Source organism: Batrachochytrium dendrobatidis (assembly GCF_000203795.2).
Source record: "Batrachochytrium dendrobatidis JAM81 unplaced genomic scaffold BATDEscaffold_6, whole genome shotgun sequence".
Lineage (NCBI taxonomy): Eukaryota > Fungi > Chytridiomycota > Chytridiomycetes > Rhizophydiales > Batrachochytrium > Batrachochytrium dendrobatidis.
Window position 1 is genome coordinate 1273645 of NW_006281104.1, and position 23355 is coordinate 1296999.

The 23355-nt window shown below is 38.8% G+C and overlaps 6 protein-coding genes across 6 annotated transcripts; 3 read left to right on the top strand and 3 right to left on the bottom strand.

The window, feature by feature from the left end:
- Window positions 1-10227: 10227 nt before the first annotated feature.
- Window positions 10228-12009, top strand: BATDEDRAFT_19685 (pyruvate dehydrogenase (acetyl-transferring) subunit E1 alpha; the record flags this gene model as incomplete). Its single annotated transcript, XM_006678856.1, has 3 exons — window positions 10228-10473; window positions 10908-11177; window positions 11236-12009. 3 exons carry the CDS (start codon window positions 10228-10230, stop codon window positions 11896-11898), a joined length of 1179 nt encoding a protein of 392 aa, XP_006678919.1. The 3' UTR covers window positions 11899-12009.
- Window positions 12010-12955: 946 nt separating this feature from the next.
- BATDEDRAFT_25187 (uncharacterized protein) lies at window positions 12956-15957 on the bottom strand (the record flags this gene model as incomplete). The annotated part of the gene is made up of 11 exons (XM_006678986.1): window positions 12956-13058; window positions 13374-13573; window positions 13639-14004; window positions 14093-14395; window positions 14513-14544; window positions 14634-14728; window positions 14792-14840; window positions 14943-15176; window positions 15284-15327; window positions 15399-15621; window positions 15711-15957. The coding sequence occupies 11 exons, from the start codon at window positions 15955-15957 to the stop codon at window positions 12956-12958; spliced, it is 1896 nt and encodes a 631-aa protein (XP_006679049.1).
- A 385-nt stretch (window positions 15958-16342) lies between these two features.
- Window positions 16343-16807, top strand: BATDEDRAFT_6474 (L-methionine (R)-S-oxide reductase; the record flags this gene model as incomplete). The annotated part of the gene is made up of 1 exon (XM_006678768.1): window positions 16343-16807. A coding segment is annotated over one exon (465 nt), but the record flags the coding sequence as incomplete, so codon positions are not given.
- A 418-nt stretch (window positions 16808-17225) lies between these two features.
- On the top strand, window positions 17226-18356 carry BATDEDRAFT_3657 (uncharacterized protein; the record flags this gene model as incomplete). Its single annotated transcript, XM_006678762.1, has 3 exons — window positions 17226-17533; window positions 17641-18157; window positions 18261-18356. Coding segments are annotated over 3 exons (921 nt in total), but the record flags the coding sequence as incomplete, so codon positions are not given.
- A 145-nt stretch (window positions 18357-18501) lies between these two features.
- On the bottom strand, window positions 18502-19158 carry BATDEDRAFT_25189 (uncharacterized protein; the record flags this gene model as incomplete). Its single annotated transcript, XM_006678987.1, has 1 exon — window positions 18502-19158. One exon carries the CDS (start codon window positions 19156-19158, stop codon window positions 18502-18504), a length of 657 nt encoding a protein of 218 aa, XP_006679050.1.
- Window positions 19159-19489: 331 nt separating this feature from the next.
- Window positions 19490-23306, bottom strand: BATDEDRAFT_25190 (uncharacterized protein; the record flags this gene model as incomplete). The annotated part of the gene is made up of 11 exons (XM_006678988.1): window positions 19490-19824; window positions 19918-21085; window positions 21182-21406; window positions 21489-21632; window positions 21733-21943; window positions 22003-22028; window positions 22097-22158; window positions 22230-22257; window positions 22628-22689; window positions 22899-23098; window positions 23188-23306. 11 exons carry the CDS (start codon window positions 23304-23306, stop codon window positions 19490-19492), a joined length of 2580 nt encoding a protein of 859 aa, XP_006679051.1.
- Window positions 23307-23355: the final 49 nt, after the last annotated feature.

Here is a 23355-nt window from a genome sequence, read left to right on the forward strand (position 1 = left end):
TTGCAATTGGCTCGACAGAACTTGAATATGATCCCATTGAGAGTTTAAGATGGACTGTGCACGATTCAGCTCAAACTCAAGTTTTGAAATGTCAATAGCCTGCCGGTCCACAAGCGATCTTAAACGAGCTGTTGAGGATACACTTTCGTTATTGGGACGATACATATCTTGATAGGATCTCGACGACATTATGGTACGTTGACCAATTCGGAATGAAGAGGTCTTGGAATGAAGTTGACGATTCATCGATGGTTCATGTGAGCCACGTGTTTCAGGCTCATGTAGTCTCAACGACACGGTGCTAAATCGTCTGACAATATTTCTTTCCAAAGAAACTGCAGAGTCAAACGAAATAGAAGGCACAGATGTAGTGTCAGATATGCTGCTCTCAATAACAGAAAGTACAGGAGAGCAAAGTGCTTCCTCTCTCTGTAATGAATCTTGACTAGAAAGATTCAAAGTTGTAACAGGAGTTTGAGTATCATGTGCCGTAACATATCGGCGAGTTTCCGTGAGCGTAATATTGTTTTCGATTGTAGGGTTTAAACTAGTGTGAGCAGCCATTGTCTCCAATCGTTGCTTATATCTGTCACGATCCAAAGCGACATCAACTAAATGTGCACGATAGATGTCAAGTAACTCTGTAGCAATAGTTTCCTGCTGAACTAGTGCTGTATCATTTTGAATTGAAAACAGTTTTCCTTGACTTTCAATCCTCATGCCTCGCTCCGCATCCAAACTATCTAAAAGTTGTTGATTCCATTCTTCCAAGTCTTGGATTTGATTTTGTAATTGCTCAGCTTCCAAAATAGTTGCTTTGTATTGTTTAACTGCCAATAACAGTTCGCACATTTCATCCCCAAGCGCCTCAATGTCTTGACTAGACATGTCGGTTTGAAGACAAGCATCTGATGATGCATAAATGTGCTGTTTATATGAGGAATCTGTAAAATTATTTGGGATTGGCTGGCAAACAGTCTTGTGAGCGGTAGAAGGTTGAATACCATGGTATTCGTGATGTTTCAAACCAGACGGTTCAAATTGTGCAGTGTTTGGTTGATCAAGCTGAGATGTTGCTGGTAGTTGTGAAGTTGGTGCAAAAGATCTTAAATTGCGATTGTCATTAAAGGCATTTCCGACATACTCGTTTGGTGATGAAAAGTTTACAATGGGAGGCTGATATGTAGGACCAGCCCTAGTTTTAAGTAAAACAATATCATCATCATCATTATCATCAGAATGTTGTGTATCAGCATCAGGTGGTAAAGCATGAGTAGTTGTCGTTGTAGTAACAATTGTAGTGGTCGATAAAGGAGATTTTGAATCCGCTAATACATATTGTCTGTGACGATCAATTTCTGCTTGTGCAATATGATCAGCTAAATTGGCTTTATCAGCCTCAATACCTCGAATCAAATTATTCTGTGAAATAATAGAAGATTCAGAAGCGTAAAAATTGGGCTGGGGCGAATCTAAAGAAAAGTTACGAGCTTGTAAAGCATTAAGCTGATCAGAAACATGACTCAAATCAGACTGTAACTTGGAAATATAATCATGAGCATCCTGAACAGTTGAAATAAGTTCTGCATTATTCCGTTTTGCAGTACCATAATGTTCTTGCAGCTCATCCAATTGTTTGAGCAATGCATCACGTTCAGCTTCCAATTCAGCCTTTTCTTGATCGTGTTTTCCAATATTGTCCATGATAGTAGTCTCAAGTTCAACGCTACGTGACTTGGCAATGGTATGATGTTCTTGCAGCTCATCCAACTGTTTGAGCAATGCATCACGTTCAGCTTCCAATTCAGCCTTTTCTTGATCATGTTTTCCAATATTGCCCATAATGGTGGTCTCAAGCTCAACGCTACGTGACTTGGCAATGGTATGATGTTCTTGCAGCTCATCCAACTGTTTGAGCAATGCATCACGTTCAGCTTCCAATTCAGCCTTTTCTTGATCGTGTTTTTCGACATTGCCCATAATGGTGGTCTCAAGTTCGACACTACGTGATTTGGCAGTATCATGATGTTCTTGCAGCTCATCCAATTGTTTGAGCAATGCATCACGTTCAGCTTCCAATTCAGCCTTTTCTTGATCATGTTTTCCAATATTGCCCATAATGGTGGTCTCAAGCTCAACGCTACGTGATTTGGCAGTATCATGATGTTCTTGCAGCTCATCCAACTGTTTGAGCAATGCATCACGTTCAGCTTCCAATTCAGCCTTTTCTTGATCGTGTTTTTCGACATTGCCCATAATGGTGGTCTCAAGTTCGACACTACGTGATTTGGCAGTATCATGATGTTCTTGCAGCTCATCCAACTGTTTGAGCAATGCATCACGTTCAGCTTCCAATTCAGCCTTTTCTTGATCGTGTTTTTCGACATTGCCCATAATGGTGGTCTCAAGTTCGACACTACGTGATTTGGCAGTATCATGATGTTCTTGCAGCTCATCCAATTGTTTGAGCAATGCATCACGCTCAGCTTCCAATTCAGCCTTTTCTTGATCGTGTTTTTCTACATTGCCCATGATGGTAGTCTCAAGCTCAACGCTACGTGATTTGGCAGTATCATGATGTTCTTGCAGCTCATCCAACTGTTTGAGCAATGCATCACGTTCAGCTTCCAATTCAGCCTTTTCTTGATCGTGTTTTTCGACATTGCCCATGATAGTAGTCTCAAGTTCAACGCTACGTGATTTGGCAGTATCATGATGTTCTTGGAGTTCATCCAGTTGTTTGAGCAATGCATCACGCTCAGCTTCCAATTCAGCCTTTTCTTGATCGTGCTTTCCAATATTGCCCATAATGGTAGTCTCAAGTTTATCTTTTTGCAAGGTAAATGTTTGTTGCAGATCTTCTAGGTATGCAATTCTTGATTGCAATTCTTGACGCTCATTTTCCATTTTCATTAGTGTCAAAGTTTTTTCGTTGGATAGTTTCAACACTGTTTCTTGAAGATCGCCAGCTTCTTTCTTTAAACAAGACAGTTGTGTTTCTTGGTCCATATGTCTTTTGTTAAAATCGTCATGGTCGCCATTGCATTGTTTAGCTACATTACTTGCTTGATGGGTGAATGATGCAAGTTTAGATTCCAGTTCTTTAATGTAGATTTGTGCATTTTCTAAATCATGGTACTCTTTTTGACGTGCTTGAGTTGGAATAGTGTTAACATTGCTGCTTCTTGAAATTGATAGTCTCGAAGCATTATCAAGTTCTTTCAAGTATAAATAAAAAAGTTAGTTCATGTGCTTGTACATTGTAGATATTTCAGCAAAAACCAGCCATAACATTTAAATGGTTAAACATACTTGACTCTGTTTCAAAAGAATCATCATCGTCTTGTAACATACGTTCAGTCTCTTCTGTTGAAATGTTGCCATAAACAACCTCGGGAACTGACAAAGAAGAAGGTTTTATACCAAACCAGTTGCCCCAGCCATTGGATTTGCTCTTTACAGAAATGTTATCTGGTATATCTTCTACTTTAGGCTGAGACTGCAATTCCTTGGTTTTTTGCTCCAGATTATCTTTATAGCTTTGAAGACTAAACTCCAAATGACGAATACGAGCATTTGCAATGGATAGATTGGCACTATTCGGATCCGCATTAAAAATGGTTTGAACTTCCTTTTCAGCAACGGCAACTGGGTGAACATTGTTTACATCAAAACTAGACCGCTCTAAAGAGCGATGCTGTAGCTGAGAGATAAGAGTGTCCATTTCCTGAGTTTTCATAACTAGTCGCATGTTTTCTTGTCGTGTTGAAAATAAGTTCTGCTCTGCCAAATGTACTGCAGACTGTGTTTCTGCTTGTAACGTAGCCTGGCTATCTACTTGTGCCTGTAGTTCGGCAAGGCGAGCAGTTAGCGCGTCTTTATCTGATAGTGCAGCAGAAAGTCTGTCAGCCATACAGATCGTATCCATGTGTGATGATGGCTGGAATGAAGTTGCAACTCCAGTGGAACTCAAAGCAGCTAGATCTCTGCTTTGATCGCCATTTTCAGAAATCTCACTTAGTACAGGTGAACCGTTGAGTGATGCATTTTCAGCTTGAATTGGGAAATAGTATTGGGTTTCGTTAGCCACAAACCCAGTGCCAGGTTGATCATCTCGTGAAACCTGATAATTTTGTGGGGTGGGCGAATTGGCTGTATTATGGTCTGCAGTGTATGAGGAATTCAAGTCCTGAGTGGTATTTCGGGTAAACCAGCCAGTCCACATATTAGAAAGAGCAGAAGGATTCCCTGTTTTTTCCTTTTCAATATTATGAGACTGGTCAGCAATACCTCGATCTTGTCCAACTTCGATTTTATCTTCATTTTCCCATAGCTTGGTTCCAATGGCATGTGCTGAAAATTCGGGTTGAGACTCGATTTGAGCGTCGTTGTTTTGAACAGATTTTGGTGTGGAAAATGCTAAATGAGCCGCTTCATGGAGCTTATCCGAGGAAAAGGCAGATTCTGATGCTTGAGAGTCCGACTTCTTTGACTCGAGAAGTTGTTCAAGAATCACTATGCGGTCACGCAACAAAACTGCTTCGTTTTCAATATCTGCTATGTACGAACTGGAATAGTTTTGTAAACCATTCGCATTTTCAAGCTTCAAATTTTGAACTGGTGTATCAACTTCCAGACTATGCTCGCGATCATTTGTAGGTTCAAATTCTATTGGCGATGTTGATGTGTCTGTCATAGTAAGAGATTTTACAACTTGTACTACTCAAAAAATAGCAAGTGTTAGCATACGAACAATAATTCACAATTGAACCCCAAATCACACTAACCTGGCTGAAGAATCCCCATTGTTTGAGTGAATTTGCACGCACTGTTTTCGATATTCGACATTTTCTGCATGTAATTTTGATGCAAATCGGCATACTTGGATTGAAGTTCGTGTAATTCCAGTTGCAAATTCGTAGACAGTTTGTACTCTGACTCGTGTGCACCAATATTGCAAAAATCAGCAACTGGCGTAGAATCTAGCTCTGATGAATGTTTCGACAAACTGCGTGATTCTGATTCAACTGCAAGCATGTTTGAATCCTGCACATCATTCAATGTTTCAGTTGACTGAGATTCAGTTAATACCGTAGGAGTTTGAGTAGCAGATTCCAATCGAGTTATCAAAGCCATACGATTCTGCAAAGCGTTATACAACACTTCCAATTGCGAAAGACGAACAAGCTCTTTCTGCATTTTGTGCACATCAAATTGGTCTTGTGTAACACTATCCAAAGACTGATTTTCATGCTCACCCAATGATTTCTAGAGTATAACAAATGTTAAAAAAGACTGGGATATAGCATTTTGCATGTAGAGCAAAATATATAATTTATAAATGTATATTTACCATGCTTGATACCAGACCATCATTGGTTTTCAAGGGAGCATGCGACTTTACCAAAGAATCGCGAGAATGGTCAGAGATTGAGCCAGGTGTCGACTTTTGTGCTTTAGATTGAATAGAAGGCGTATCAAGTAAGATAGGTGTATTATTTACCGATACAGTTCTGCTTTTTTCAAGCTCTTCCAATGAACTATCCGAGTCTCGATGTTGATAGGCCATTTTATAATACTCTACAGTACGAGAAAGCGCACGTTGAGTCGCTTCAGCATATGCTAATTTAGATCGCAAATCATTTACAGTAAGCTCAGACTCGTCCTGATCCAATTCTTTATCAGCTGGAGCCGTTAATTGATCTTGAAGTTGCTCAATGATTGTGACAAATCTTTGCTCCCGCTGACTAGCAGAGTCAACAATACGACGCAACTCTGCACTAATTTCTTGTTCTTCATGAAGCTTCCAAGACACAATACCAAGTTCACCAGCAAGCCATGCAAGACGAGCAATACCCTGAGAATCAATCTGCTGGCATTTAATGCTTAGCTGATTCAATAGTCTCATCAACTCCCGATTTGATGCTCGACCCGATACAGATACAAAAGAAGCAGCACTGGTAGGATCAGGAGAAATGGGTCGAGAAGTAGGAGATATAGAGCGTCCAGCCGGTGGCAAGTTAAAGTATACAGGAGCAATAGCTCGTTCAGAAGTAAGTGTAGGCGACACAACGGCCATACGATCTAATTTTAATTTCAACTGTACAATTTCTGCCTGAGATTGAGCACTTGACTCTGAAGAAACATATGTAAGATGGTCGTGCTTTTTCTGTAATAATTCATATTCGCTTTCTAAATGCTTGTGTTTTTCCAAAAAGTCGGCATATCGTTGCAAACTGTTGGCATATTCAGTGCCTAGAGTGTTGTTGGATTGTGTGAGGTTATCGAGTTGAGCGCGTAATTCAGCTACCAGAGCTGCATGATCAGCTTTGGTAGCTTCAAGATTGGACACGTTGGACTGCAAAAGGCGTTGAAGATATTTGATTTTGAGAATCAATGCTTCATCTGTTTTGGCATTTTGTGAGGATTTGGGGGGTTGTGGCTGTAGTGCTTTATGCTCTGTCTCGAAATCTAAAGTACGAGTATCAACAGTGGCAACTGATTCATGGGGTGTGTTAAGAGCCGAGTCAGTAGGACTAATGGCACTTGATAGACTTTTAGCAGATGACTCTAGCTTCTGCTGAAGTAAGCTATTTTGATGTGCAAGTGATTGAATTTGAACTCTTGCATCACGAACGTTTCCGTAGAGAATTTGCACAGTTTCTTCATATTGGGAGACCTCGTTGTTGCGTTTAGAAATGTGTTCAGCAAACCGAGTTTCTAGCTCGAAATGTTTTTTTACAAAAGGATCGTGTTTGCCCTCAAGAGTCTTGATATCATCCTTCAATTGGTCAATAAGCTGCTGCTTTTCAGTCAACGTATCGACATGTTTTTTAATATGATCCTCTGATAAAGCCAGCTTGGTCAATACATTGGCATGTTCAGCATTAGTCAGACTAAGATCTGTATCTCGTTTTTCCAATTGTTTGGAAAAGTCTGTCGTCAACAAGTGCATTTTATAGTTGGCAATACCAGATTCGCCTTGCAGCCATGCTAATGCCAAATCTTGTTGAGTAAGTTCAAGAACAGGGCTAGAAGCAAAATCATTTTGAGTGGATTTTGAACGCGGTGAAACTGAAATCACATCGGTGTTGGTAAATGCATCTTTTGTCGAGACATCAGTAGTCAAACAATCTGCTTTAGAATCAGCAAGATTGGGTTCAATTTTCTCAATGTGAGCAGTCCGAGTATTTTGTACTTTCAAGAGTGGTATGGTGGAATTGGTAGTGTGCTCGTGTAAAGAAAGTGTGTTGGATGTTGTACATGTGTTTTCAAATGAACCAGCATTAGTTGTATGCACTCTGTGAGCATCAATCAATTTTTGATCAGCAGTTTGTGTCAACTGGCATAAACGCGTTTCTTGGGTCTGCATGATATTTTTCAAAGTTTTGTTTTGAAGCTCTAGCTGTTCAATGTATACTGAGACAGGAAGCTGCTTTGTCAAATCAATAGAGTTGACATCTTTGATATTGTCTTGAACATTTGTATGATGAAACAACTGATTTCTGTAGTAGCGAGCAACGCGAGTCACTTCAAAAAGCCGTGCCTCCAACATACGAATACGGTTATCAGTCGTTAAAAGATTAACGTCTCCAGTAGATAATGAATGCTTATAGTCATTTAAGGAAGCAGAACCAATCTTGGTAGAGTCGCTTGAACTAACTTGAGTGCTTTCCAATAACGATTGATTAAACTCGTCAAGGTAGGAATTAGATGAACCAACTGAAGAGTACAATGTTTGCATGGAATTATTTTCATGTTTTCCTCCAGAAACACCTGCCATACCTGATGGTGTGTAAGACTCGGCCGAATTAACAGAATTACTTCTAGCCCTTGTTGAATCTACATGAGGGTCTAAAAATGGCCCTGTTACAAGTTGTCCGTGCTCCAATAATGCCCGCTTATCTGAAGATGGATTGACTGATGCAGAGGAATTAAGCTGTGCCAGCGCTAATTCTGTAGAGATAAAATTGTAGTGACGCTCAAGGTTCTTGTAATCAACGCGGAGAGAGTCCAATTTAGACTGTACCAATGCATTGACATGTTTTAAATCTGGAGGTAAAAGGGCTGCAGTGTTGTGAATCAATTTATGATCGCTTAAAGTGGGACCAGCCAAATTTGAGCGACTCGTATCAGTAAGAGTTTTGATTTCGTTTTGAAGTTTTATAACAGTCTGTTGCAAATCTTTACAAGATAGTGTTGCCAATACTTGTTCGTCTATTATTTCAGTAGAAACCGTAGGTGGAATATGGCGTATACGATTGGAGAAAGAGAGTATATCACAAGACGACGACAGGTCAATCTGTTTAGGAGAGATTCTGGCAAGAAGTCGACACATGGAGCTATTCAGTGTGTTGTGTATTTATTGCCAAGATCAATAGCGCATAAAATCAAATTACATGTTAGCTTGGCAATTTTATCAAGATTGTATGTCAAAATTCTAGTGCGTATAGAGCCAACAAGACTTACGATTCACTTGAAATGCTGTCTTTAAGATGCATTGCAAGTTTTGATGATTCAAAATCGGAATCCATAACTGGACGTCCAGCAGCCAATGCAGCAAGGATTGGCTCGATTGAAGCCAAATGATGCTGAATTTGAGCTGAATCAACGTTGGGGGATGTCTTGCTTGAGGAATCAGATGATTTGGGTATTATCAAATCGACAAAATTAAACTTTGATGCAAATGTATTGTACGAATCAGTCGAGACATTCCAGGTGCGTCGAGTGAGTGAAAGAGTCAAAATAATTCCTGGTATGGCATCAGGTGTATGAGCTGCTTGATCGACAAGAGTTTGGCGAGAGCCCAAACCACGAAGTAAAATATTAACAGCTTCCGAGAGAGATGTCAACTGGTGTATGGAAGGGATTTCCAAGGAACTTGCCGAGTCGATATTTCTTCTAGGAAGAGATATGTTTGCACCTGTAGGGGCCAACAAATCAAAGACACGATCGCCAACGACTCCAATGTAAGAAAGTGACAAGGTAGAAGTACTGTTGTCATGCTTGCGATCGGCCTCACGGATACTTTGCAGAATCTCATCAATGGAGTGCAAAACAATACCTAAAACACAGATGCACACCAATCAGTAAAAATAATAAAGCCACATTTTTCAATTATGACAACCATGTGGAACAATGCAAAACAAATGTGGATTAACACAAGTCACATGGAGATGAAACCACCTTGCTTCAAATACTTGTTGTTTTGGATGGCTGCTTTGGACGGGGCAATACAAGGCGATGGTTCTGACAATGGTTGAGAATTGACACAATAAAACACATGATCAAACCATACAAGTGGATTCTAATAAACAAAGTTAGTAAGACTTGCTGGATTAAAGAGTAACGATGGATTGAATGAAATTACATACTGAAACACTAATCAGAGTTGAAGATGGAACTGGAGTCATATTGGCGGTAGACTGAAGAGTACGACCCAATGACTTGACAGTAGTAAGCTGTGGTTGTAAAAAGGCCGTAACAAGTGGAGCCACATCTGTAGTATAGATGGATTCTAAAAGACTGTTTGAAAAAGCAGCCAATTCAGGACGATAATAGATATGATCAAAGATACAAGGATGATCGCAGTTGTTGAACACAATGGCATTCGACAAGTCATTTTCAGCAGAATCAATCAAATGGCTGCTATTTTTTGTATTCAAGACATCGATGGACACAAGAGCAGAGGTGCTCGAAGGAGTACCGGCAGGAGCAACCAATAAGGAAATAGGTAGTCGAGTCTGAACATTCGATGTAGCGAGTGGCAATGCTGGCCCTTTTTGGCCCTGAAACGCCAAGCAATTGACGTTTGCTCGAGTGTGTTGCTGGACAGAAGATGAATGAATGGTTTTGGCAATGACTGGAATTTGTGGTTCCAAAGAATCGCTCATGGCTGATTGTAGAATGTTTATCTGCTGTGAATGGGTTGTGTTGGGTGTTGACGAGTTTGTAGTAATTGTCGAGTTTGTCTTTGTTGTCGAGTTTGTAGTAGTTGCTAAAGTGTCAAGGTCTTCTTGTTGACAATGATCGTCAGAAACAATGTATTTCATCAAGAGTAGTTCAAATATACGATGTTTGAATATACAACGCTTTCAGATACTCTTTGTCAAACTTGGTTTAAATGTATTCCAATCATCACGTGGTTTCATGTGACTCAAATCTCACTTTGTAAAGTCTTGTCATTTTAATCTAAATTGCATTTTTATTCAACTGCAACATATCGGGATGTCGTTATTCTATTTAAAGTCCCGCGCTTCCATCAAGGCATTGGCTTCCAAGTCATATCTTGCTCGAACTTGCGCTTATAGCTCAGCCTCGGATCAAGCTGTGACTTTCTCATTCAGTGACACTTCCTTTGAAACCCACAAATGCGATCCTTTGCCTACTTCTACAACTGCTACTCGTTCAGAGTTGCTTGCATTTTATGAAAATATGGTCCTTATTCGTCGTCTGGAAACTGCTTGTGATAATGTATGGTAATCTTGGATTTTCTTGCCTAATTCATGGGTTTCGTTGCCTAATTCATGGTTCAAGCTGGGATCTGCATTCCATATCCTTCAACCCTTGTTGCTTAACCCTGGACTCTACAATTTTTTGTTTTTTTGGTATGTTTTATAGTTGTGTAGTCTCAATAGTAGTGTTACATTGCATAACATCAATTGATCTCGTGCATTGCATGCAGCAATAAAGCGGCCAGTTTTTGTGCAAATTCACTAAACCTCGTAAATTATTTACCCATCCCTAACCCTCAATTCCTAATGTCAAATGGTCTTGGATTCATTCAAATACTCGCATCTTTGCCAAACTTTCATTTGCTTCATTCTTGTACTTGAATTCAACATGTGCTTCATGTATAAGCCATCTTTAATCGTGTTTGGTCATTCTAATATTTTGATTTATTTCAGGCATACAAGGGAAAGTTGATCCGAGGATTCTGTCATCTTTCTACTGGTCAAGAAGCTATTGCTTCTGGTATGGAAGCTGCAATCACAAAAGCCGATTCAATCATCACTGCATACCGCTGTCATGGATTTACTATGAACCGTGGCGGCACACCTACTGAAATCATTTCCGAGCTTATGGGTCGTCGAGCTGGATCATCAAAAGGAAAAGGCGGTTCGATGCACTTGTTTGCTCCCGAGTTCTATGGTGGAAACGGCATTGTTGGTGCACAGGTAATAGCTTGTTTTCATGAATACCAATACAATCAAGATTAACAGATTTTAAACTCAGGTTCCTGTTGGTGCCGGTATTGCATTGGCACATCAATACCAAAAAAAAGATGCAATGTGTTTCTCCATGTACGGAGATGGTGCTGCCAATCAAGGTCAAGTCTTTGAGGCATACAATATGGCCAAACTATGGAATCTTCCCGTAGCATTTGTATGTGAAAACAATATGTATGGTATGGGTACTCCTGCTGGGCGTGCCGCTGCTTCCACAAAATACTTTACTCGTGGAGACTATGTTCCAGGTGTTCGTGTTGATGGTATGGATGTTCTAGCTGTTCGTGAAGCATGCAGATATGCTCGTGATTGGACAGTAACACAAGCCAAGGGCCCTATTGTTCTTGAAATGGTCACATATCGTTATGGTGGTCATTCCATGTCTGATCCTGGAACTACCTACCGCACACGTGAAGAAATTCAGCGCATGCGATCTACAAGTGATTGTATCAACTTGCTCAAAGAAAAGATTCTTTCAACAAATTCTGCAACAGAAGATGAACTAAAGGCCATTGAGAAAAAGGCAAGAGCCGAAATTGATCAAGCCGTTGAGGAGTCCAAGGCTTCTCCTGAGCCTGATATGTCAGAATTATTTACCGATGTGTATGCAAAGGGTACTGAACCAGAGTATCTTCGTGGACGCACTCCAGATGAGATTCATTACTACTAAGTATGAATTGTCATTTCAAACTAGTTTGCTGATCAATACTACTGGAAACAAGTTTTCAAATCACATTTTATTGGTGTGCCTTTGCTCAATAAATTACAGCCGTATTCACGTAAAACGAAACACTTTTGTAGATTGTTTCTTTTATAGAAACTCTCGAGTGTCTGAAAACACACTGATCATCATATGATTACAAACTATAGTTTTAAACTGATATTTTAATCCTGTTATTCTGTCTTGTAAAAAATCATGTTCATTGCAATCTAAAAATTCAAGACTGGAAGTGTTGATCGTTTTTGATTTGTCAATTTGATTTACAATTCGGAACATTTCATTTTAGTATAAAAAAAAGATGTTGAAAACTTTCCCAATTTTGAATCTGACAAAAGCGAATGGTTTGCATAGAATGCGGTAACACAGAACACTGTCGGTCACCAAGCTTAGAATATGTTTTACAAACCAAGACAAAGACGCTTGTTTATCCAAACCTTGAACACCAATGACAAGACGACACTGGATTTTACCTCGTCTGTTACTGGACAATGAGGTTATTGAAAACGCTCTTGGTTTCAACAGGTTAAGATGTGATGGTCTTACAGTCAAGCAAGTATGCAACAAACACTTTCAAGTCCATCAATAACACTATTCTTGGACGTTGTGGCAAGCAAAAAGAACTTTGAGGATGTGTGAATCTCTAGAAAACTCTACTAAATCACATCTTGGCATTGTTTTGTTATTGGAAAAGTGTACTTGTTCACAACAAATGAATCTAGATCGACCATGGCACACACTTATCATTGTTGTATCCTAAAAGATTGGATACGTTTGTATTCAAGAAACCAAGATTGTACATATCATGAATGCAACTCTACATGCCAATCACTCAATGGTTGGTTTGGAAAGTTGTAGATTGAACAAGTGATGTACTGCAACATGTGTTCAATGTCATTGTGCTTCACTTTACGTGAATACGGTTGCAACAGTATACCCATCAAGCAAGACAGTTCAAGTCCAACTTCATTGATATACTGTTGGTGAAATGATTTGCACAATCACCATTTCACTTATTGCTACGAGTCTGAATAGCAAACCCCTTGAACCATTTCAATTTACTAAATTGTGGTGTACTGGTAGATCCTGATCTGAATTTCATGGAACTAGATCTATCAGTAGTCAAATACAAGGGAAAATTACTGCTTGCCCTCACTGAGACCAGCGTGTTCGAGTGCATCACGAATTGGACAGATATGGGGCATACATTTTGATACTTTATCTAAACCAGCTTGTTATATTTCTTCAACCATAACACTCAAAATTACAGAGAATAGTAGCAAATATAGCATCGTGATAAAAATCCCATTTGATCTAGGAACTAGATCCGGCCTAAGTTGCACGGTTTAAATCAATTTCAAGAGATCAACATGGTATCAGTACTATAAAACTCGGTATTTTTACCAAAGGAATAAACAGTGTATTACCTAAACTCGTTGATGCTAAACATTGCAGTAATAAAAACGAGAGCCATCACAAGAATAGCGTGCCGTCTAATAAACTGCGTGATATGTCGTCCCTTGTAGACACGATCATAGTCAAGAACAGCTATATGGCTTTTGCCCAACAATACTATCACAAAGTCGTGATCCGTTGATTCTAAAAGCGTGACAGCTTCTATAGTTGTCTAAAAGTAAAATTAGTATTGCTTTGAACAATATCAAACCATATAAATAATCCAAAACAACTTACTGGTGCTTGATAAGCATAGTCTGCAGAATTCCAATAGCCCTTTAATTCCCACTCCCCAAACAATGGAGACGAGATATTATCGTGGGAATCATCAATCAAATCTGCAATGGATTGATCCCAAAACATTTCCATAAAAAATTGAGATACTTCAGGCGAGCTTAAAAATAAATCAACATAACCACCAATCTGCGAAAGTATAGTATTTGACTGCAGAGCAATTTTCTGAGAGCCTTCAGTTGATTCGTGTAGTTTTTGGTTTGGGTTCGTAGCATGATCCATTTCCTGTTCAGCATTAACTGGATCTGTATGAAACTGGTCAATAGGTTTGGTCTTTAAAGCGCGCTTCAAAATAAATACTTGATTTCGCTAACCAATTCAAAACCAGTTTGATTAAACCCATGCAAATCGTGCAAACCTAGTTTAAAGTCGTGATGCAAAAACCAAACCAAAATACCTTGTTTGATAAAACCAGTGTTCGTCCAAAAGTATCAATATGCATATTATTGATCTCCATCTCAGATCCAGACAGTAAGTGAATCTTTTGCCAAGACAGCACATAGTCAAAAGCTAGGTTAGGCCCATCAAACTGTTTTTCTGTGTCATCGCCCACATAGTCTAGTGTAAATATCTGCTTCATAAATACAAACGAAACTACTTTGGAAAACCTCGAGGTTACTACAACAGGATCAGTTAAAAAATACAGGAGATGTAATTCATCGGCTGCAATGGTGTCTTCTCCCAAGCCATGCCAGTCTTTCTAAATATTATAATTAGGTATAGAGTTGTTGGTTATGTTTAAACTATGCCAGACATAAGGCTTGAACGCCTATCAACATTCTGATAATCTATTGTTTAAACATGTAGTGTTTCTTACCTCCCATAAAATTCTTTTTTCCCATTCACCGCCTAAACACATGGTTAGTAAAAGATCAGTGGATTACTTTTAAAAACGCAATGATCAAGTATGTTATATTTAAATTGAATAATAAACAAACCTTGCAGACAATGAAACAGTGAAATGTGAATTTTAAATAGTTTGGTGTTTGGAAGGGATTTGTACTGGAAGATAAATATAAGCGTTTCTAAAGAACTGATACAAGGTAAGTAGACGCCATACAAATAAAGAGCCAAAACAATGGCGAGTTTGACCTACTTTTTAGTAAATAGTGGTACAATGCTTAGTATACGTCCAGGAAATGTTTCTACATAGGCAAGTAGATAGTAATGTACAAAGAACACGGTAAATGCATGATTAAAGTCAATAAGCTAGTACAACCAAGCAAACAGTTGTAGATTAAACCTACCGAATAAAGGTCCTGGAAGTGATTTGAACGGCACAGACGGGGACTTTAATACATCATCACTTTTATTAATCTGTGCTCTAGGAGTACTGAGTGGGACTAGATTATCAATGATGCGAAAAAGACGAGCATCGCTTTTTCGTGAGTATACCAGTCTATGTGGAACTCCATAGGATAGTCGAGAAAAGGTCAAACTTCCAGGAACCTGAGCTTGAACAAATTTATAAGATCCTGGATCTAATTCAAATTGGTTTGAATGTGTTTAGAATGACACTATAGCGATCGCGAGATAAGATCTAGAATATTGACAAAACCAAACCGAGCAATCCTGACATCCAACTTACCAGAATTGGATGGGGTTTCTATAGCATAAACTCGCGCATAATAACTAGTAAAGATTAAACATTGCAATCAATCAGCATCAGATAAACAGAATCTGATGTTTAAATACAAACTTACACAGACTCCTCTTCATGCACAGTATTTGTGACAAGTGTGATGGTTGGAAGATGAGATCCAGCATCATCAGTTAAAATATACTTTGTAGATTCGTTGAATGTATCGTTGGTGATGACATGAATATTTTGCAAGTCTATAAGCTGATGGTTTTGAATAGAGAATAGTTTTTGTGGAGCAGTCTTGACGAATTGGTCAAGGAACAAACGTTGTGAAATAAGTCGACCTAGACATTCAAGTAGTATTTTCAAACACATACACAATGGATCAACATGAAATGGAAGAATATATGTAAATGGGGTTGAATGAGTTTACTTTTAGGATTTCGAATATCATCTCCTTGAGATAACGACCACAGTAACAAAGATCGATTGAGTGAAGGCATGAGACCGACATGATAAGACTTGTCTAATGAAGACAACGAATCAGATGGAAGAGCAGCTTTGATATCTATCAGAGTGACAGTGGTAGCAATAGGATGAACAGGTTCATGCAGAGAGACCAGCAGTGATATAAATGCCAGTCCTGTAGTCAGAAACACAATTGGCCCAACAATCTGCATGTATAAACTATATAATTGAAATGGTTCTCAAAGTGTAATGAATCGGATTGATTCTATACGCTATAGATGAATATTGCTTGTAAATCGAGTTGTGTGCAGTCCGAGTAACTTGATATTTCATATAAAGACTCGATCTATTTCTATTCAACATTTATTGTAATAAACTAGACTTGAACTAGAAACTCTTGAGAATATTGATCATCATTGATCGTGTCTTGTTACAATCTGACTTGTCGCCAACATCTGGTTTGAGAATTCCAAAAACTGCTCTCGACTTGATATTAAAATACTTTTAAAATATCACATTTTTATCTTGAATTGTCTTGATAAAAACTCGACTATTTCATTGATGGTATTACAGGTTGCTTCAGGTTATTCTACTGAGAAATCAGAATTCTATTCTTCACTTGAAGAACAAGCTGCTGCTTTAGTGGATCCTTCACTTCCTCTTGTTTCAAATTTATCCAATCTGGCATCATTGCTTTACTGGGCTTTTCATGATAAAACAATCAATCGTCCTATCAACTGGGTTGGCTTCTACTTGGCTACTTTAAAAAAGCCACATACATTGGTACTCGGTCCTTTTCATGGTCGCATTGCTTGTACAATGATCCATATCGGAAAAGGTGTGTGTGGAACATGTGCCATTGAACGTCGTCCTATTCTAGTTGCCAACGTTGACGAGTTTTCAGGTCATATCGCTTGCGATTCATTGTCAAAGAGTGAGTTGGTGTTACCCTTGGTGCATGCTGATGGTCGTTTGCTGGGTGTTTTGGATCTGGATTCAACTGTCTTGCAAGGCTTTGACAATGCAGATCTGATTGGACTAGAAAGTGTTGTTCAAACTGTTCTTGCAGCAATCGAATCTTGGACATTTGAATAAATTCATGACTGCATTCACCGTCTTGAACATTCATTCAAATAGTATAATATTCAATTGTTGAATAGATTTTGTTATTCCAAGACTGACATTTGCAACTATCGTACAATTTCAGTTCATGAAAGGGTTTGGGATTCTTATTCAAGATACAATCATACTCTTTCTTCAAGTATGTCTGTGTTCAGTATCCGTTGCACAGTTGGTGGTTTTGGATAATGAACAGATCTTTGGTGGATTGCTGGAAATGAGTTCTCAGATGCCATCTATGAATAGTGTTTTGGAGAGAGATTGGGTGAGTGATACTCTGACAGTCGACAGTATTCTTGAAAATCATGACATCTACTCGACTGTCAATGCTGGTCATCGATTAAGACCGTTTAACGCTGTGTTGGGTTATGTCACTCCTTGGAATAGTCGTGGTTACGATATATCAAAGATGTTTCTAGGAAAGTTTACTCATATTGCACCGCTTTGGTATCGTATTAAGCGTCTAAATGGAAAGTTTATACTGGATGGTGCTCATGATGTCGATCAGCAATGGATGAACCAAGTTCGTCAACCCGATCGTCAAGGAAAACGTGCCTTGGTATTACCATTGTTTCAAGTATCAGAATTCACTCAAACAGACTGGATGGCTCTCATCCAAGACTTGTCTGTTACTAAAAACCTGCTATCTGTCTTGACTAAAGAAGTCATGTAAGTAGCATTCAGTCTAATCTTGTCCAACATTTACGTATTTACACTGTCATGGCTGGAATTCAAACTTGTATCTTGACAATGATTTCTATTCATCTCGGCATTAGGCTGCATGGCTTTGATGGTCTGGTCATTGAAATGTCCGTACCTGGACGCTACATTGTGCATATTATCAAACAACTCTATTTGGATCTGACTAAACTAAACAAACAGCTCATACTAGTCATTCCACCCCGTCATATACATATGGATAGCGACGTATTTGATGCCAACGATTTCACGAATCTGGTGTCATTTGTCGATTATTTCTCATTAATGACATATGACTACTCGCAATCTAAAGGCAATGGTCCAAATTCCCCAATAGGTTGGATTGAAGAAAATATACGCAGATTGTGTCCTGACAAGACACTTCGATCAAAACTGCTAACTGGGTCAAATATGTACGGATATGACTTTGATCATGTCACATTCAACTCGGAACCTCTTGTTGGTTCTAAATACATTTCACTCCTAAAGGAAAAAAATGTTATACTGCAATGGGATTCACAATCTCACGAGCATCACTTTACCTACACAGACGATGCTAACCATAAACACTCGGTGTATTATCCCACTCTTAAAGTAAGCTTAATATTTACTTTTTATTCAAGTTGTTATTTTATGCGAGTACGTTGTAATCATGCCAATTATTTCAATCTAATATGGTGTATAAACACATTTCTAGTCGTTTCACGATCGACTTTCACTTGCGTCCAACTCTGGAACTGGAGTTGCAATTTGGGAACTTGGACAGGGTTTGGATTATTTTGTAAGTGTCTTGACGTTGATTGGTGTAACTATAAACTGATTCTGCTTGTTAACCCTTTTAACCTTTACAACTGCATGCTGGGCATAAACATCAAAACTTAGTTTGATATCATTTAAATTCAAAAATAAATCAAATGACACTAAAACCATCCTTTTATTTACTTTTCGTGTGTCACTTCCTTTATCTTGTTCACCACCACTTGGTATTGATCCCGACCAAAAATAGCAATCACTTCATCTTTTAGTTCACCGCTTAAAAACTCCTTGTAAGAAAATACACGCTGACCTGGATTAAGCATCCCACTTCTATTCCAGTTTTGCGAAATTCTTTTTCGTGGCCAATCTCGCAACACCACTCCACCTTTACGCTGAACACTCGAGTTGGTGGAAGCAAGTCGTTGGGCTTCAGACGATGCCTGGACGCGTTTTTTGGTTACACCACCAATAGGGTTTGAGCCAGGTTTGGATGAAATACTGTTGTCCTCGGCATCTGTCGATGAAAAGGCAAGGTCCGTAGGAAACACTACCAGTTGGTAAAATGTTTGATTAGGCGCTTGTCCCATCTGCTGTATATCAATAATTGGCTTTTGTGAAGCAGGAGTGTCTACTATAGCAAATGGAACGTCCTTTTCCTGTGGGTCAGAGGATGCAGTAGAAGCATAACTTGGACGCCCTTCAGTGCCTTCTAGAGCAGAACCAATGGTTTTGTTATGCTGCACACTTGATATGCCAGATGTGGTACTTTCAAGAAGACTAGATCTAGTTGATGCGGATGTATCTGGTGGTATTTTGGTATGGCGAACTCTAGATGACATTAAACTATTATTTTACTACACTCGAAAAGAATAAATGTATGTGGAAAAGATTGCAAAACACAAATTTAAACTATCAAGACAGATTTAAACAATGTGCTTACCTTATAATTCTCATCTTGACAACAATGATGTTTGACTATTATCATACTAAATCAACGAATATGGAAATGTCATGTGGTGGTTTTTTAGATGGATTCAGTCACTATTTCAGGACATTAAATAACATTTGTTGCTGCAATGTTTTCTTGATAGTGCACATTATCAGATATATGGCGAGTACATATTTCAATATTGCAGTGAATCAATATGCTCAACTGAAAACAATGCAACACTATTTATTTGCAATGCATTTCCCATACTGTGCGGACACCGTATTCGTTTCTTCGTGTAGAGGGGGTATCGTCAAGTCTAGAGTACTGAATTCAAAAGGCAAAAAGGGTTCAATGGGTTGAAGAAAAGGAGTGCCTGTTGTTCGAGGTGATGAAATGGTAGGCAGAGATTTGACAAGGGGTGTTTTGTCATGGACCATTGGCTTGCCAAGCTTACTCGGTGACTGAGATACGTCTCGAATCTCGGAAAAACCTTGCATATATCGACCCATTTTCTTTCGAGTATCATTCATTAGTGCTTCAATGTTAGTCTTGTTTGATGATCGTTCGGCTGCTACTGCCAATATATATTGGAAACCAAACGACGGTTCATGGTGAATCGTTTGCTGATGGTGTCATTACACCGCAATAGATGAGCAAATTGACTTACATTTTACATTGGTAGCGGGTTCCTCGGAATGTTCAGACTTTTGAAGCTCACTTGGCTCAGATGATGATCCTGTGATGCTTCTTCCAAAAGACATCATCATTGGTGCAAAGCTCGACAATGTAGTTTTTGTGATGGACAAAGTATCTCTATTCGTCTCTTGAAGGTCAGGTGGCATACCTTCTTTATTCGCTGTATCGGCACTATTTAGAGAATGTGTAGTTGAACCAAGCACTGCCGAGTTCGCGCTTCTTAATCCAGTCATGGTGTTCAAGCCAGAAAGAGTGGTGGTAACATAACTTGTAGCCCGTTTAAGAATCGTAGAGTCACCGTCTTCAGCCGATACTTTGGGAGCATTCATTTTTGCCAGATTAGTATGAGAATCAAATCCGGGTTGCAAAATGAGTTCCACAATATTCAATGTAGGTGACCCAGGATGCGAAAAAACCAGAGATTCGGCCAACACAGCTCGAGTCTCGTCAGCACAATCGTAATTCTGATGTATAAATTTAAGCCATTCTACCAATGGCTTGCATGAAGAACAAGGTTCCTCTTCTTCAACTTTAACGTAGCGATCCTGAGTTTGAACAATGTTTGTGCTGGCTGGTGCGGGTGATGGACCAAGTGTGCTTGATTCAACCATTGAAACGCTGTCTATCGAAGTAGGTCGCTGTTCAGGTGGGGCCGGAATATTTTTCCGAATACTCGACTCGGAAAGCTCGTCTAAAGAGTCAATATGTATTGAAATAGAATCGTTGATTGATGCGTTGCTTTCGGAAACATCGGATAATGTGTTATTAACAGCATGATTTTGTATAGATGGTGACAATTGAGTACTTGTACTTTCTGATTTTTGGTCAGGATAGAGCGTTTTTGACACGGACGGTGTTGCGTTTCCGGAAATGATCGACTTTTGAAACGCTCTTGACATGGATTGTGTAAAAGCATTTGCTGCAAGTGTCGACGAGCCAATGGCATCTCTGACCATGAGACTAGATGCTTGAAATGTTTTCAAGTTGGAGTTGTTTCCTTTTGGTGGTATTTTAGCAGCGGATATTGGGGATTTCATCCAGTGCACATAAGGGTATGCAATGGTGCTACGATGAGATGAAATCAAAATAGCAATACGCTCCAACAATTCACTCAATGTATCTGCTGGAATATTTGGTAACTACATGTTGCATTTAAAGATATGAGCTCAAATGGTATTATGGTTTTATAAAAGTTGCAAAGTATTGTGGATCAAACAACTAGCATATCTACTTACCCTTCTGAATAGCGACATCATGTAATTTAAAGTTTGAAAGGCAACGCAGTCAAAATCAGCTACTATGTTTGCCAAATCAGCCACGTTATGCTCCAGAATACTCATGACAGAATTTGAAATGATTGGAGTAGATAGCGACGTAATAAAGTACAACATCAGATTCATCAAAAATGCAATATCAAACTCGTTATCAATGATGCCCCATGACCCATCATTGATATCTGCCTATTTAAATTTAAATGCAACACGACACCAAAAATGTTGGTTTTTTACAAATCAGCATCAATCTAAAACAAAACCTGCTTACTTGGAAAGCAATCATTTTTGGTTCCAACTTGGACAGTCCCTCGAACGCCAAAATTGAACAAACAACAATCTGAGTGTTTTCTTGCAATTTGTCGACCTTTAATGTACATAATCGGATTATTCTCTCAATAACTCTATAGATAAGCTAAACAATATGAAATTTTAGTATAGTCACTATATAGGGTTAGAAATCCAACACATCATTGTAGTGTATTAATAAATTCGAATAAAGATTCATATCTGACCTTGGGAACAAATCTTAAATTTCTTTGCTCCACACCATGAAGATACTTTTTTTGTGATTGAACAATACTCGCTAGTGATAGAGATTCAACAACAGTTGCGTGTGTTTTTGATTTGACTGAGCAGGCGGGAAACACTAGTCTCAACTTTCTTAGATATAGTTCAAATTTTGTGACAAAAAGGACTTGCTTTTTGGTTTGTACAGATAAAGGTCTATACAATATTGATCAGCTTACTATTTAGTTTCTATAAAACACTTTCAGTAAACATACCTTTTTGATCGTACTTGCAAGATTGCCTACAAAGATAGAGTTGATTAATGATGCATAAATGCATAGATGCCATAGCCAAAGTAAATCAAATTACCGTTTCTGCAGGCATATTTTCTCCATAAACCAAATAGCATGCAATGGATAGGCCGGTACGACCTAATAGGTAGGAAAAGGACGCCGTTAGAAGTTGATATTGTAAACAGCGGCGACTTAGCATTCAGACCTACCAAGTCCTGCGTGGCAATGCACTGCAATCTGCAAAACATGTATAGGTTAGATAAAACATAATCAAGTTGTATCAATCGTTTAAACACATGGACAGTTTTTGGACTGACTATTTCATGCTGCATTTACAGCCGTATTCACGTAAAGTGGAGCACTGAATAATAACTGAACACATGGTGTAGTTTCAGTACATCACTTGTTCAATCTACAACTTTCCAACCCAAATATTGAGTGATTGGCATGTAGAGTTGCATTTGTATTGAGAGAATCAAAAAAACTATAGTTTGTGTGTGCATTATATAATTGATGGTGTGTTTTGAACAGGAGTACACTGCAAGATCAATGCAAGTTATATTCTACGTGAATACGGCTCTAGGATATCCAAACGCAATAAAATTACCTTGCTGCCGTTACTCAAAGCATATGCCATAACCTGAACTATATTCATCATTGTTTCGCAATCTGGTGTTTCCATATCGGTCCTATATATGAGATTAATAGTTAATGCATGGCTTGGATTTACATATTAAATGAATAAAGTTGGCGCGAATATTATGAATACCATCCAAAATTGTAGTAGAATACTAGATAAAAATGCATCGTTAGCTAGAGTGTTTTGGAACCAAAGATAATTATGATGCTGACTATAGGACAAGTCAAGATACACTTACTTGCATTGTCCATCCAATTCTCTGGCAAGTAAGAGAATCCGCTTTGTATTTCGTTGCCATCGCCACACATGGCATGTTCGCCAGATTCTTGAAGATTGAATATCGATCTGATATCAAGTTCCTGAAACTTGGATATCAACCCATACTCTTTCATGAGTCGAGTAGATGGTCGCTGCATTGCTAGGATATTATCAGTGATCCTGTAAACCCGAATTCGATCCAATTAGTATATTCCAAGATATGCGGCAATTGTCGAGTTTTTCATCTGAAAATAGCCATCAAGCCATACCAGTTACAGAATAGTCCATCAATGGCATTTACTCCCACATATTTCTCGGTAGTCCATAACCGCCAATTCTCATACTTGCATTCTTTACCACCACAAAAAAAACAGTGAATAGTGCTCATACTCGAATAATTGCAGATAATATTGGTAGATAACAGTGACGGGCAGAGT